The sequence below is a fragment of the Grammomys surdaster genome, unplaced genomic scaffold (assembly GCF_004785775.1).
Source record: "Grammomys surdaster isolate TR1022 unplaced genomic scaffold, NIH_TR_1.0 125849, whole genome shotgun sequence".
In the NCBI taxonomy this organism is placed as follows: domain Eukaryota; kingdom Metazoa; phylum Chordata; class Mammalia; order Rodentia; family Muridae; genus Grammomys; species Grammomys surdaster.
The window spans coordinates 2,264,232-2,279,902 of record NW_021620675.1 but is presented as its reverse complement, the minus strand read 5'-3'; the positions used below and the strand labels follow the sequence as shown (position 1 = coordinate 2,279,902).

The 15,671-nt window shown below is 47.7% G+C and overlaps 2 protein-coding genes across 3 annotated transcripts; both read right to left on the bottom strand.

The window, feature by feature from the left end:
- Positions 1-365: 365 nt before the first annotated feature.
- On the bottom strand, positions 366-4,062 carry CUNH1orf56 (chromosome unknown C1orf56 homolog). Its single transcript, XM_028789833.1, has 2 exons — positions 2,909-4,062; positions 366-506 (listed from the first exon to the last, which is right to left on the bottom strand). The coding sequence occupies exons 1-2, from the start codon at positions 3,938-3,940 to the stop codon at positions 486-488; spliced, it is 1,053 nt and encodes a 350-aa protein (XP_028645666.1). The 5' UTR covers positions 3,941-4,062; the 3' UTR covers positions 366-485.
- Positions 4,063-4,230: 168 nt separating this feature from the next.
- Bnipl (BCL2 interacting protein like) lies at positions 4,231-13,334 on the bottom strand. Of its 2 annotated transcripts, XM_028789798.1 has the most exons (10): positions 13,100-13,334; positions 12,250-12,345; positions 11,861-11,925; positions 10,887-11,111; positions 8,326-8,508; positions 7,666-7,768; positions 6,955-7,086; positions 5,683-5,769; positions 5,410-5,508; positions 4,231-4,828 (listed from the first exon to the last, which is right to left on the bottom strand). In XM_028789798.1, the coding sequence occupies exons 1-10, from the start codon at positions 13,141-13,143 to the stop codon at positions 4,792-4,794; spliced, it is 1,071 nt and encodes a 356-aa protein (XP_028645631.1). In that variant the 5' UTR covers positions 13,144-13,334; the 3' UTR covers positions 4,231-4,791. The 2 variants fall into 2 exon arrangements, with proteins under 2 accessions (XP_028645631.1, XP_028645632.1); XM_028789799.1 differs by lacking the exons at positions 6,955-7,086; positions 12,250-12,345 and having other exon boundaries at positions 4,253-4,828.
- Between the last annotated feature and the right edge of the window lie 2,337 nt (positions 13,335-15,671).

The window sequence follows — 15,671 nt, the reverse complement described above, 5'->3', positions numbered from 1 at the left end:
TTTTTTTGGTTTTTCGAGACAGGGTTTCTCTGTGTAGCCCTGGCTGTACAGGAACTCACTCTGTAGACCAGGCTGGCCTTGAACTCAGAGATTCATCTGCCGCTGCCTCCTGAGTGCTGGGAGTAAAGGTATGTGCACTGCCCAGCAAATTTTTTTTTTTTTCTGTAAAACAGTACTGGAAATGAGGAAAATGAGCAGTGTGAATATTTTATCTTGGAAGGAAGGGGTAAAGGAACAGGCTAGAGGCTGCTGGCTCTAAAGTTGCCGAGCACTTCTGTAAAGACAGACAAGTGCTGGGGAGGAGTCCATGGGCCCCATTGTTTGCGGAGCCCCAGGTTTGACCCAGTCACCACCAAAAAGAAAAATGAGACCAAAGTATGTATTTCCAGGGGTTTTTTTTCTATATATTAAAAATATGTAGTGGGTGCTGGGGTTGAAAAGGGAGTTTATAATGTAGGCGTCTTCTCTTGAGGGTGACGTGGCCATTACCTCTGGGTTCTTTCTATCTGGGGAAGGCAAGAAAATAGAGAAAACAGATTATAATTGTAACCACATTCTTTTAGTTGCTTTACCCTGCTACAAACCTTTTTCTGAGCCCTACTAGTTTGGGGTGTGTGTGTGTGTGTGTGTGTGTGTGTGTGTTTTTGTATGTAAGCTTCAGGCCAGTTCTGTCTCGCCTCCCACCACCAAATGAGAGCTGGATTTTCACATGGCTCTGGGCATTGTACTGGGGCATTAGGCAAGTGCAGTAAGCATTTTCCTTGCCAAGTCACCTCTCTGACCTGACGTGTCCCTCTGAATGTGCATGTGTGCGCAGGTACCCACAGCCCAGGGTGTTGGAGCTCTCTCAAGCAGGAGTTATACAGGTGGCTGTGAGTGGCTGATGTGTGTGCCGGAAATTTAACTTGTGTCCTTTGGAAGAGCAGTAAATGCTCTTAACCACTGAGCCATCTTTCAGTGTACTGACCTGGAACATCTGCTCCCTTGCCTCCACCCACCGATCTATGAGGTGTACATCTCCATGCCTAGCTTGTGGTATTGCGGATCAAACTCAGGACTTCATACATGCTAGGCAAGTACTCTTCTAGCTGAACTACATAAGTCTCCAGCCCCCAAGTGCATTATTTTTATATTAAAAATAGAATCATACTCACAAGGAGGAAAACAAAAATAGAAACCAGCTAAGTCACCAAGTATGCCTTTTGTTTATTGTCTTTTTCCCCTGCCAGTCATCCCTAGCAAATTGAGATTATTTTATGGAATCAGTCTGAACCTATAGTAACTTTGTATGTTTGTTTGAGATAGGGTCTCGCTATGTAGCTCTGGCTGGCCTGGAACTTATGTAGACCAGGCTGGCCTTCAATTTATGAACACCCACCTGTCTCTGTCTCCAAAGTGCTGGAACTAAAAGGTGTGTACTACCACACCTGACTTCTTTGTAAACTTTTAAGTTGCTGGGAAGAGTCCCAGAAGGATAGTCTTTTAGGCACATGCATACTGGTGCAAAACCTGGTATCAATTGTGTGGCCCTGTCATTGCTTTCTTCCTTCAGTGATGGGGTTTGAACCTAGCACCTTGTGCATGTGTTAGGGGAACCCACTGAACTACACCTCCAGCCCTGCTAGCTTGTAAAACTTCCTTCATCTGTAAACCAGGTAAGACCTCAGATATTGGCTGTTACTGTTACAAAGCATAAGTTATTGTACTAATCAGAGCTGGAGAGATGGCTCAGCAGCTAAGATCACTGGCTGCTCTTGTAGAGGACCTGGGTTCAATTCCCAGTACCCACATGGTGGCTCATACCATCTATAACAACAGTTCCAGGGAATCCAACTCCCTTTTCTGGCTTCCATGGGGCACCAGGTGCACAGACATATGCAGGCAAAAAACTAACACAATTTCTAAAAACTCTCTTGATCATTAACTTATTAATATGTTCTATGTCCATTGTCTATGCGTTTAGTCTTTACAGCCAAGCATGGTAGGAAAATTGTCGATTTAAGATCAGCCAGAACTACTTACCAAAACTAAAAAAAAAAAGAAAGAAAAAAAAGAATAAAAGTAAAGAAGTCTTATTTGGTCAGTAATAATCTGATGACCAATAAGACGTGGCATTTGTTCAAGAAGTGACAAGACATGAGGGTACACACCTCTTATCTTGGCTCTTATAGAAGTGATGGCATCCTTGGCTACACAGTAAGTTCAAGGCGATCCTTGAGACTATTTCAGGCTGGTGTGATGGCTCCAAGCCTGACAGTCTGAATTTGATCACTGGAAACCACATGGTGGGATGAAAGAACTGTCTCTCACAAGTTGCCCTGTGACCTCCACATGTGTACACATACAACATGCACACAATGTAAAAAAGCCCAGATGGCAGTGGTACATACTTTTAATCTCAGCAGAGGCAGGAGGATCAGCGTTCAAGGCCAGCCTGGCCTAACTAGTGAGTTCCAGGACAGCCAGAACATAGATTTTGTCTTAAAACAGTCTCAGAAAGAAAATAGGCAGCTGAGCTTTCCACTATACTGAGGGTTGAGGTGTTGGAAGAATCACCTGAACCCAGGAGTTATAGGCCAGCCTAGACAACATAGTGGAACCCAATCAAAACAAAACGGGGATTAGGGAAGTAAGCAGGATAGCCATCCAGTTCAGTGGTAGAACACTGCCTACCATATGTGAGGTAAGAGCTCAGGCCTCAGTAGCCTGTGCATGTGTACCCTATACACACCAAACAAAACCGAAAACCAGCCAAGACTAGACTAACCAGTGCAAATTAAGGCTCAGTAACTGACCAGTAAGTCAGTCATTCCTGCAAGAACACAGGCTGTGTAAGCAATGGGATTTGGGACATGGAGACTTTTTAGATTCATCAAGAAAAACTTACTGGTTTTTCAGTAAAACTTACTGGTTGCGTCTCTGTGAACACTGAAGAAAGGCTATTCCAGATATCCTCCAGGCCAATCCTGACACGTTTCCAAAAGGCAAGAGCTGGGCTGGGGCTCGGGCTAGTGGGTGGGAGGATGGGCCTGCGTCTCAGGTGCACAGGAATTAGAGAAGCAGTGCTGCTCTGAAAGGCAGCATGAGAGCTGCAGCTATGGTCAGAACAGAGACTTGAGTCCAGAGGGCACTCCTCCAGTTGCCTGTTGCAAGCACACAGCTGGTAGGTGCAAGGCCGGTGCTCTGTGCGGAGTTCGTTCAGTGCCCCAACTCGAAGGCGCCCAGAAAGGCCATGCAGCTTTCCAGCCCGGCTCCTACTCATAGTGCCTGATTTACAGTGGCAATGCCATGGGCCCCAGGGCATCAGTACTACCCGCAGATCCTCAGGAGATGGCATGGCTGAGAGTGAGGGTTTTGGCCACGGAGATGGGGTGGACCCAGGTGTTGACCACTGTTGCAGGGTAGTCTCGGAAGACAGGTCCACCACAGTAGTCTTTGAACTAAGGGACCGCACGTCAGTGGTCAGCTTAATCTCTCGCTCCTGGCTATTGGCTATAAACCTCCCGGTAGTGCCTGAACTTCCCCCAGTATTTGTGGTTGAAAAGAAACTTAGAGGGCTGTTGGTGGTTTTTCTGGTATCAACCACCCCCTCTTCCAAGGAGCCATCCTCCTCCCAGTCTCTGGGGCTGGGCATTGATGACCGGCTATAGCCTGTCACAGTGGACAGAAGCTCAGCGGCTGCCGGGACAGCCAGGCGGTCAGCAGTGGCCAGGGCGTCATTTTCATCTTCCAGGGTTACCCTCAGCTTCCGGAATATAGTGCTCCGGGCGGTGGGGTTTGTGCTCCGGAGGCTGCGGGCTGGGCCCCCAAAGCGGAAGCTGACCCGCTGCATCCCAGTCGTGGTAGCTGTTGCGGTTGTCGTTTCGTCTTCGGCCCCCGCCGCCCGGGACTCCAGACTTAGCAGCAGGGCCCAGAGCAGCATGCAGGCGGCGGGGACCATGGGGCTGGGAGTCTTGAGGTCGAGAGGTAGGCTCAGGCTCCTACCTTCTCTCCCTCCCTTCCGCTCTCCACCAACCCGCCAGGTCTCGAGGTCGTTTGAACCGACCAGGAGGGTGCTCAGAGGCACGTGCCTCACCCCTCCCCTAAGTGCTCTTACCACGCAGGGCCAGCAGCCCCAGGGGCTGAGCTAAAAGTCCCGAGGAACCCTGGTAAGCAAGAATTCTGTGCTGGAACTGAAAAGATTGTGATGTAAGGGCTTGAGGGGAACTTGTTGGTTTCCTGGGCACAGACTTAAATCTCTCATCACCGTTCTTTAAAGGCCACAGGTCTGAATTTACTAACAAGAATGAAAACACAGGTTTTGACAGCAGTTCTCAGGATCACAGGCAGCTGACTACTAAGAAGGGGTTGCCTTTTCAAGATTTTGCAAACTGGCTCCTGGGCTCCCAGCAGACAGGCTGGCTGTGGCTGCTGGTTAAACCCTCTTTACCTTCCATCCACTTCCCCTCAAAGACTGCTAAGACAACTAGCCTGGGAGGGATCCCGGTAGTTTTGATTACAGAGAAGGAACATGAGACCCCCATATTTTACAAGTAAAGCAGAATTAAAACCCAGAGCCTTACACTTCCAATGCCACACAACCTTTGTTTTTGGACAGCCGAAATTCAAGCCACCCCATATATGGGGTTCCCACCCTTAAATCCCAGCTTGAAGGTTGTGTCCAGTAGTGGGTAACACACTGGGAAGTGAGGATCCAGTGGCACTGGCGTTCAGGATGAGATAATATAGCGATCCATCATGCAGACCATTCATGAACTTTGCCTGATCCTAGGCCCTCTGCCCAGCTTTGTGTTAGGTGCCTTTCGAGCCATGAAGATCCTGGTCCAGCCTAGAGGGATAGAGGAGTGAAGCAAGGTGAACTGGAGGAGCTAGAAAGTTGAGTACTTGAATCACTTCCCATCCTGTGCTCCCTAACATGTTTCCCACTGGATTTTATCTCTTCCCTGCTGGCTTACCTATTCATAGCACCGAAGGCACAGAAGGCACATAAGAACATAAGTACGACACAGACTTTCTGTGTTGGGGTTATTCTTTGGTGTTCCCCACCTCAGTGTCTCTTCCATGACATTTTCATCTGCCCTTTAAATTCTGTTTACATTTACATATGAATGTGCACACAGCATGCCATGGGCTTATGAATGTGCACACAGCATGCCATGGGCTTACTCCACCACGGAGGTTCTGGAGACTGAATTCCTTTACTGACTCATCTCACTAGTGCACCCTTCATGTGACAAATAATCTAGTGTCCTTCACTTCTGCTCTAAGTGTGTGCAGAAATGACACAACTGACACAACTAAAAGCAGGACTTGTGTGTCTTAGTTCTTTGTATTTCCCCAGAGACATTAAAAACACAATTGGCTTTAGACATCCCATCCCAAACCAGTATCTTTAAGTGCAGGACTCACTGTCTGACAACTTCTGGTATGTGCACGTGCTCTATCGAGATGAGTTGGGCCAGCTCCCCCAGACTGTCCAGAAATCGGATCTTTCGTGTGAACTTGGAACTGAAGAGAGAGAATAAGCCAATTCCACTTTGTGTTAGCAGAGTGATCCTGGAGGATCTCACATAGGGGACTGGAGCAAGCAGAATGGCAAGGCTAGAAAGAGGGCTAGTAAGACCGCCACAACCTCGGTACTGAAAACAGTTGAAGGGATGTCCTTATGCCTTGAACTAGTACCTGATAAAGGGTCGAACCAGTGCCAGGAAGGCCTTCACATACCACGTAGCGTGGACGACCACCAGGGCTCGAAGGTTTTTCCGAAGCCTGAGGAAGAATCCAATATGATCATAAGTTCCTTGTTCCACATTTTTCCAGGAGGAACAGGTGGGTTATCGTCCATGCTGCAGGCACCTCAGATCTTTTTCCAAATTTCTCTGGCAGCTGTGCCTAATCACCATGCCTTGAGCTCGTCCCAATTTATTCAGCCTTCTATACTCCACGTTTAGGGAATCCTCCTTTAAAAGTGCCTTAGTCTTTGCAACCCATTTCTCTCGAGCCTACGTAAATTCCTTTTGCAGACTTCTCCATCTCTTCCATTATGTAGCCCAGGCTACCTAAAACTCCAAGAGGAAGCTAGGTGTGATGGTGAGGGTGACCCCAGCAGAGGCAAGAGGATCGGGGTATAAGGCTAACTGGGGCTACACGCTGATTCTGAAGCCAACTAGGCTACATAAGCCCTTATCTAAAACAAAATAAATCCCTCCCCCAAACAAGAAACAACAATGCTCTTAAGTGGGAAAAAATATCAGCAAAGAGGAAAAACGGAAAAGGCACAAGAAGGAAACTAAGCAAGGGTGAGATGGGACAAGCCAGGCATGGTGATGACTCGTGACCTAAGCACTGGGGAAAGGGAAGGACAGGAAGACCAGGAGTGCAAGGCTATGTCTGGCTACACAGTTCAAGGCCAGCCTGGATTACAGGACGAGAAAACAAAGGAGGGAGAAGGCACAGGAATGGGGAAGGATTTCTGTGTAAGGGATGAAGGAAGGGAGAGCCGTGGAGATGTGGAAAGCAAGTGGTAAGACTTGGAGAAGAAAGAGTGGCTCCATGCACCGGGCAACATGTCATGTGGATTCACGAGGAAACTAAATAGGAAAGCTGTGAGCTCTCCAAATGTGGCTAGTAAGTCACAAGGTCAAGATGCCCCTGACCACAGAGAATACAACAGGAGACATGGAGACACGTTTGAAGGGATGTGAAGAACTCATAAAAGAAGGCATTGGGCAGGATGACTCGGGTCAGTACTCAAGAGGCTGAGGCTTGAGGACAACATGGGCTATACATCAAGTCAGTCTCAGAAAAGAAAGGAAAGGAAAGGAAAGGAAAAGAAGAAAAAAGAAGAGAAAAGAAAAGAGTAAAGACCCACAAAGGATCCAACTGGAAGAAGAGAAAAATAGAAAGACAGAAGAGATGCTAGAGAGTCGTGTCCTTCTTGTCCTTGGGTCTCACCTCCTGTCCAAGGTACGGTAACACTGTCGTATCCAGCTTAGAGGGGGCACCTGGGCCCTGCTGGTGCCTCCACTCAAGTGAACAAGCAGATAGTTTTCAGCTACCAGCAGCTCCAGAGTTCCCACCATATACCTGGGGACAACATTGTAGGGAAGGCATATGCTGGGTGTTTCCCCAAACTGAGCAACATGAATATGGAGATTCTCCAGTCAGCGACTGGTTTAGGGCATGGGTCTTTTCTGTTAGGCTGGAGGTTTTGTGATAACGGTCAAGATGGCATGGACCAGGAGGTCCCTGCCCTTCTCTTTCAGTCAGGAGCCCATGCTTGGAAAAGCCCATGAAGACAGTCCTCGCAAAACACCAGACAAAGCCAACAACTAGTTCCTGATTCCAAAGTGACTACCGGACCTAAGACCCACCTACAGGGCCCTAAAGTCACCTAATAAGGCAATACCCATACCTTACCAGCACATCACTACCACCCCTCACTTTCCCTGTGAAAAGCCCCTGTCCCAGCCCAGGAGGGCAACTGTCCTGACTTCCTCCTGTGAGATCAGGGAGCCCACCCTGGAGCAATCAATTCTCATTAAACCTGCTTTTATACTTTCAATTTGACTCAATATGATTTATTGCATTAGTGGAGATGCCTTTCATTTTCTACTTTCCTCCGACTTAGTCCCCTCCACAAACCCTTTCGGGTTTCTGCCTTACCTGAATAAGTGTTCCATGATGTAGGTGTAGTTGGGGATGCTGCTTCGGGGTAGATAGCAGGAAGCAAAGAGGATGACAGCATTGAGGCCATCACCATGGTAACCTGAGGACCAATATGAGGAAAATGGACTCAGTTACAAATGTGTAAATAGACAGTACTTCTGTTTAGGGTGAAGGATAATGAGGGTCTTTGGAAGTCAAACAACGGATGCTAAACAACCCAACAACTGAACCTCCAGCTAAGGCGTTAGTCAAACTGTCAGAGTGTTTTGGTGATTTTTTATTTTGTGTATGGCTGTTTTGCTTGCATGTGTGTATGTGCATGGTGGGGGATCCAAGGAAGTTGTGAGACTCCCCTGGAACTGGAGTTACAGTCGTGAGCTATCACGTGGGTCCTGGGAACCTAGCCTAAGTGCTCTGCGAGAGCACCCTGCACAACTGTCACCGTCAGTCACTTCATGTATCATTGTGCACATGCACAGATGGGTCTACGTGGGGATCGGGGGACAACTTTGGTGGAGTTAATTCTCTCCTCAAACTTCTCCATGTAAGGTTCAGGGATCAAACTCAGGTTGCCAGCATATGTGGCAAGCACCTTCACTCACTGGCCCTGGCCAGACAGTGCCATGGTTTCTGCCCTTGTAGTGCCTTTGCCATTACCTCCATGAGATAAGACCTTCTTATAGGGCTCAATTATGGTCATGTCCACTCGCTGCTCTCGTTGTCCTGTTCGAAACACTCTCCAACGATGACCATCTTCTCCAGCCACATCGCACACACAGCCCCTGCCCAGCCTTTCAGCTGCCTCACTGGCCCCCAGGCCCTCTGCCCGAGGCAAATCATCTAAAACACACAGGAGGGAAAAATGAACAAGGCAGATTCTTGTAATCTCCTGGATCAATAGAGTTTACTCCTCCAGTTTTTTGTTTGTTTGCTTGGGTTTTTGAGAGGTCTTGCTGTGTGGCTCAGGACAGCTTCCAACTCCTGACTCTTCTGCCTCAGCCTCCTGAGTGCTAGTACAACTGGCAGAATTTACTGTTTTAAGCTCTCATGTTTCAATGTTTTCACTGGCTCTCAGTTTGTCCAATTAACTCAACCTGTTGGGTCTCTTCTGCCTCTTCTTAACTTTCTCTTTCACTAGACTATGGCCTTAGGATTCTCTGTCTCTCTGTCTCTCTCTATCCTTCTCCACCTCACCACAATCCCTTCCTCCTTCCCTCCACATATCTGGTGTGTGTGTGTGTGTGTGTGTGTGTGTGTGTGAGTGTGTGTATGTGTTTGGTGTTTTGGAGACAAGTGTCTCTATTTAGCTTTGGCCATCTTGGAACTCAATATGTAGGACCAGGCTGGCCTGGAATTCACAGAGATCTGCCTTGTCTGCCTCCTGAGTGCTGGGATTAAAGAGGTGGGCCAGCAACCATGTCCAGCTCTGGCTTTTTAAAACATGGGTTGTGGAGATGTAACTCAGGTCCTCATGCTTGTGTGACAATCAGTTGGCCAACTGAGGTATCAGCTCCTGTTGTTTTCAGTCTACTGTCATTAAATGTGACCAGATATCCCATGATTAAAACCTCTGTATTATTCCTCATTGTCTAGCATACAAAAGTCTATATCCATTAGCATAGCAACAAGGACCACACTGATATGAACTCTGCCAGCTTAACCCAGCACTATCTTTTGATATTCTTCCTCTGCCTCCCAGCCCTTTATATATAGTCAGGCTTTGTGCTTTGAATTCCCCTGTATTCCATGCTATTGCCTGAATTGCTACATCTATTTGAAACAGTGCCACTCTAATCCTGATAAACATGACTCTTAGCATTCAGGCCTGGACTCAGAATTGTCTCAGAATCCCTAACATCCACATGGAGAGCCTGATTTTCAGCTGCAATTGTTTACAGGTACTTATTTTCTACCAAACAGTGTTTCCTAAGGTTAGGGCACCTTTGTGTTTGTATTTGTTTAGGCTTCACATTGTAGCTCCTTTTGTAGCCTAGACTGTCCTCAAACTCTTGGCAATCTTCCCGCCTCAGCCTTAGAGCTGGATCAGAGGCATGCAGTCACCTCCACCCAGCTTCTTGTCCTTATTGCCTCAGGCTGTTGGGGTGGCATCTGGCTGTAGTCCCAGCACTTGGAGGCCAAGACAAGGAGGATCTTGAGTTTGAGACCAGCCTGGGTTACAAGAGACACCCTGTCCCAAACACAATAGTAGTAACAATTCAGTCCTGGATCAGGGCAGCATGGAACAGACATTTACTACCTCTTTCCTTCTTTCTTTCTTTCTTTCTTTCTTTCTTTCTTTCTTTCTTCCTTCCTTCCTTCCTTCCTTCCTTCCTTCCATCCTTCCTTTCTTCCTTTCCTTCTTTCTCTCTTTTGCCTCAATACTTTTGTTTTTTGTTTTTGTTTGTTTGCTTTTTTTATTTTTAAGACAAGTCTCACTATGTAGAACTAGGTTGGCTCACACTCACAGAGATCCTCCTGCCTCTGCCTCCCAAGTGCTGGGATTAAAGGAGTGCACCACCACTGCCCGGTTGATCTTTTCTTTATCATTATTATTAATTATTATTTTATGTGTATATGTGTGTTTCTTAAATATATATCTAAGTACTACACATGTGCCTGGTACTGTGGAGGCCAAAAGAAAATGTTAGATCTTCTGGACCTAGAAGTGGTTCTGAGCCACTATGTGGATGCTGGAGATGGAACCCATGTCATCTGGAAGAGCAGTTAGTGCTCTTAACTGATGAGCCACCTCTTCTGCCCTTTGACCTTTTTCTTAATAAATTTCTCCTCCTAAGTCCTTGGCTGGTCTCCTAGTCTGGAAGCTGCTCCTTTCCTCTCTGTTGCCTGTCTGACCTCTCGGCTACTACTTCATCTTCTCTTCTCTTTCTTCTTCTTTCCTTCCTTTCTTTCAGATTCATTTATTATTTTAAGTTGTATGAATGTTTTGCTTGCATGTATGCATGTGTACCACATACATGCCTGGTGCCCTTGAAGGTCAGAAGAGGGCATCAGATCCCCTGGGAATAGTGCTAGACAGCTGCCATGTGGGTGCTGGTTATTAAATCCAGGACGTCTGGAAAAGTGGCCATGCTCTTAACTACTGAGCAAACACTGCTGCCTGCCTGCTTAGCCTAACATCCTGTCCCATCTGTCCACTTCGAGCTGCATTTTCTACTCGATTCTGCTTCTACCAGCCCCACCCCTGGCTTTGCTCCCACCTTCCCATTCAAACTCATGTCCACTGTCCAGCTGCTCCGAGTCTGAAGGTGTCTCCAATTCATCCACCTCCAGGTCCAAGCTACCATCAGAAGAGGAAGACACAGAGTGGGTGGAAGAGGCTCCATTTTCTCCGGTTCCCTCAGTCAGACTCAGCTGCCATTCTGGGGCAGAAAGACGCTTCCGCATAGGGCGCTGGCCACACAAGGCCAGACTGTTGGGCATACCTGTGATTGGAAGACAGGAGCAGGAAAATACACAGATGGAAAAATGTGTGAGAGGATGGTGATTTGAGATCCCTGTGAATGGAGGCATGTGCCAATAATCCCAATACTACAAAGGAAGACAGACAAGAGGATCACAGTTCAGGTTATCTTGACTACAGATTGAGTTACAGAGCATCCTGGGCTACATGAGTCTGTATCAAAAGAAAGACACAAATGCACAAGGACTCCTACATAGAGAAGCCTTGATGCCAGGCTTGGTGGCTCACATCTGCAATTACAGCTTTTGGGAGGCGGAGGCAGGAGTCAGTCAAATTTGAGGCCAACTCAGGCTACATGAGTTCGAGACCAACCTAGGCTAGAAAGTTGAGTCAGTCTCAAAGAAACCCAATTAAACCACAGGCACAGTGACGCTTGCCTTTAATCCCAGCACCTAGGAGGCAGAGGAGGGAGATCTCTGTGGATTCAAAGTCAGCCTAGTTTACAAATGAGTTCCAGTCCAGTTAGGGCTACATAGAAAGACAAACAAACCAATGAATAAACAAAACTCACCAAACACCAACAGTAACTAAAATTAAATTTTAAAGGAGATAATACCTGTGAATTTTGAGAAAGGGATGTGACCCAGGGCAAGTGGAAAGAGAGAAAGTGGGTGCAAAGAGACAGAAGCTACACAGCGACACCCTCATCTTAACAGCAGCACCAGAAGTCAACTCTAACCCCAGCTCTAGTTTCCACCTTCCTTTCCCTACCTGCCTGTGAGCCTCTCTGAGGGTCTTCAGGGTCTCCAGACAGGCCAGGCTCCTCAGGAAGCAACCTAGAGGGAGGGATTAAACAGGGGCTTAGGCTCAGACACCCAGCCAGCTGCCTCCGTCAGTCCTCCCTCTCCACCATGCTCGTTCTTCTTCTTGCTCCAATCTCCCCTGACATTGTTTGGTTTTAGGTCTATGGGTGCGTTTTGCCTCCATGTTTATCTGTGCACCACATATGTGCCTGGTGCTCTTGGATCCCAGAAGAAGGTGTCAGATCACCTGGGACTGGAACAAAGGATGATTGTAAGGCACCATGTGGTTTGTGAGACTCAAACCCAGGACCTCTGGAAGAGTCACAGGGAGGGCAAACAGCTCTCAGCCTCCCTCACCCAGGAAACTCTTCATCTTGCCACTCCTCCCTCAGCTCCAGCTCTCCAAGTCTCAGGCCTGCTCCTGGTTCCGAGGCTCCTGCCTTTTCCTCAGCCCTGATAGAAGAAAAGACCATGAAACAAGCTAGACGGTATCCTAAGGGAGCCAGACATCAGGTGGTAGACACTGGTGTGAAGAACATGCCACACATGCCATGGAGGCCCCGTCTATGTGTATGGGCGGTTTCCCTTTCCACTTGCCAGAGCAGGCCATCTGCTGCTGAGTTTAGCAGAGGGGATGGCCTAGCAAGCTAATCCATGGTAGTGGCTTCACCTACAGTGTAGGAGTGAAAGGCATCCCACATCCCGACTGGCTGGAACCCAGACAGACCTGCCCAGTTAACCCTGGGCAAAGTAGCAGCAGATGGCACCTCACCTTGTCAGCCCAGCCTTTCCTCTGCTGTGTTTGGAAAATATGGGACAGGTACAAGGACAGAGGGACAGAGGGAGAAAGGAGACTCACTGGGAAGCAGAACCAGGACAGACATTTGGTTCTGGGCCAGGTTTCCTAATGGCTATTGTAGAGGATGGGAGTTAGGAGAAGAGAGAAAGAGAGAGAGAGAGAGAGAGAGAGAGAGAGAGAGAGAGAGAGAGAGAGAGAGAGAGAGAGAGAATATGGATCTATTACACATAAGATAGAAACGTTTCTTTAAACTGTGGAACTGGTTCCATGCTGTATTCATTTCCTGTCCTAAACCACCCGGTCCCTTCTCTGCTAACTTCTCATCATGCTTTTCTTTTAGGAAGCCAGGAAGGCCTGGCTGGTAGGAAACACCCTCTCTGGCTCCAGTCAGGCCAAGGCCTCATTTACCTTTCTTCTAATGTCTCCTTTCCTGTTTCTTGCCTGGTTCCCATCTTCCTAAGTCGTCCTGGTCCTGTGTTGTGTGGGCACTTGAGGACAGGAGGCTGTGGTCCCAGCCCCCAAAACTCTTCGCTTTTCTGTGTCAGCTGTTGCTCCTGCCTCTAAGGAGGCAGGAGGTGTGGAAGGGAGGTAACCTCATCTTCAAACAGGTTTTGCCACCTCCCCTCCCAAGGAGCAGGTTTGCCCAACAGCCCAGCCTCTTGTGTGGGGGCGGGTTTTCGGGTGAAGAGTGAGATTTCTAGGGTAGTAATCTGTCTCCATTCCAGATTCTTTATAACCTAGAAGCCCTTTTTTGCCCTTTAAGGGGCCGGGGGAGATGTTAAAGCTAATGTTTTGTGTGTCAGCATGTGTGCATTCCTGTAGAAGCCTGAAGCTGGTGTTGGATATCTTCCTCTATCTGCTGAGACGGGGTCTCTCAGTTGAACCCAGGGCTCACTGATTCACCTAGCTTTAGCTAGCCAGACTGATTCTAGGGATTCTCCTGACCATTTCTCCCAGAGTGCCAGGGTTACAGGTAAATGCTACATCTGCCCAGCCTTTGTGTGTCCTGGGGAATCCAAAGTTGGGTCCTCTTGCTTAGATGAGTGCCTTATGCACTGAGCCAGCTCCCTGACCTTTTATTTTTCCAAGTGTCTTACATTTTAGAACAGTCTGATGTGGAATGGGTGGTCACATGATCTTTCTGCTTCAGGTCCCACCAGGAGCTAGGTTCTACTTATTTTTTGAATATTATTTATTGTGTGTGTACATATGTTCACCCACGCATGTGCAAGGAGGTCGGGGGAGGGTGTCCTCCTCTATCACTTTGCTTATTTTTTTGAGATAAGGTCTCTCTCTAAACCTGGATCCTGGATCTTGAGCTGCTTAGGCTGGAATCCCACCAGCCATCTTCCCATCTCTGCTCTGCTTGGAACTGGGAGTATAGGCTTCTTTAGAGTTGCATCTTGTTACATGGGTACCAGGATCTGAACTCACTTTCTTGATTGAGGAGAACAGAGTTTTAACTGCTGAGCTACCTCTCAATCCCTTGGAGCTTAAATTTGTTTTTAATTTTATGTGGATAGGTATATTGCCTACATATCTGTCTGTGCACCAAGTGTGTGGCTGGTGCCCTTGGAGGATAGGAGGTTTCAGATTTCCTGGGACTGGAGTTACATACAGGTAGTTGTGAGCCCTGTGGGTGTTGGGAAATAACCGTGAGTCCTCTGGAAGCGCAGCCAGTCCTCTTAACCACTGAGCCATCTCCTCAGCCCTTAACATTTTTATAAATTACATTTTATTTTTGAGTGTGTAGGTGTCTGACATCTTGTGAGAATTGGTACTTTCCTTCTACCATGTAGGTGCAAGAAATCAACTTCAGATGGTCATTGGGGCCCTGGGCACCTCTGCCCATAGCATCTCACAGCCCGAGCTCCTACCTTTTAAAAGTAGGTCCTGGCAAGGGCCTGTAATCTTAGCTTCTCAGGAGGCTGAGGTAGGAATGCAAGTTCTAAGCCAGCCTGGGCAACTTCATGAGACCCTATCTCCAAATAGAAAGTTAAAAACAGCTTGGGGGTACTGCTGCATGCTTTTAATTCCATTACTCAGAAGGCAAGGGCAGGTGGATCTCTCAGTTTTAGGCCAGTCTGGTCTATACATCGAGTTCCAGGCCAGGCAGGGCTATCTATGCAGAGAAACCTTGTCTCAAAACAGTTAAAAATGGGCTAGAGGCCGGGCAGTGGTGGTACACGCCTTTAATCCCAGTACTCGGGAGGCAGAGGCAGGCGGATTTCTGAGTTCGAGGCCAGCCTGGTCTACAGAGTGAGTGCCAGGACAGCCAGAGCTACACAGCGAAACCCTGTCTCAAAAAACCAAAATAAAATAAAATAAAAATAAATAAATAAAAAATAAAAATGGGCTAGAGATAAAAAACACTCAGTGGTAGAATACCTGACAGCATGGACCAGGCCCTAGGTACCATCCCAGAACCACATATAAATACAGGCAAAGCTATTGTATGTCCATTTGGACCTACTTTTCCAGCATAAGGGAAACAGAGGAGACAAGCCAGGTATGTTACGTACGTAATTCCAGCACAAGGAGCCTTCTGCTGGAGGACTGCTATGCATTAGAGGCTAGCCTTGGCTACAGGATAAGCTAGGACAGCTTGGCAGACTGTCTCAAAACAAAGAAACAAAACTATCTGAGACAACTAATTCATTCTGTAAACAAGGCTGGCCTCAAACTCACAGGGATCTGCCTGCCTCTGCCTCCTGAGTGCTGGATTAAAGGTGTGCGCCACCACTGCCCGGCTACAACTGGATATTTTAAGGGAAACTCTGAGAACAGGAATCAGGGAAGGCTGAAGATGAATGGGGGCAGCTCATGGCTGAGTCAACAAAGCACAAGTGGGAGGCGGGGAGATGTGGGAGAGGAGTCTGTGGGAGACGGGGAGATGTGGGAGACGGGGAGAGGAGTCTGTAGGAGGTACAGCTATTACCAGAGGGAAGGCCTGATTATACTTTTAAATAGAGACGAGACC

Bases quoted from the DNA above. Each gene is read 5' to 3' on its own strand.
- CUNH1orf56 (XM_028789833.1), bottom strand. From the start codon at position 3,940: ATGGTCCCCGCCGCCTGCATGCTGCTCTGGGCCCTGCTGCTAAGTCTG. The intron at 507-2,908 runs GTAAGTTTTACT...TGCCTTCCCCAG, and splicing joins TGTTCACAGAGACGCAACCA to ATAGAAAGAACCCAGAGGTA.
- Bnipl (XM_028789798.1), bottom strand. From the start codon at position 13,143: ATGGGAACCAGGCAAGAAACAGGAAAGGAGACATTAGAAGAAAG. The intron at 12,346-13,099 runs GTAAATGAGGCC...TTCTTCTATCAG, and splicing joins AAGGAGACATTAGAAGAAAG to GGCTGAGGAAAAGGCAGGAG. The intron at 4,829-5,409 runs GTGAGTCCTGCA...CTATCCCTCTAG, and splicing joins ATACCAGAAGTTGTCAGACA to GCTGGACCAGGATCTTCATG.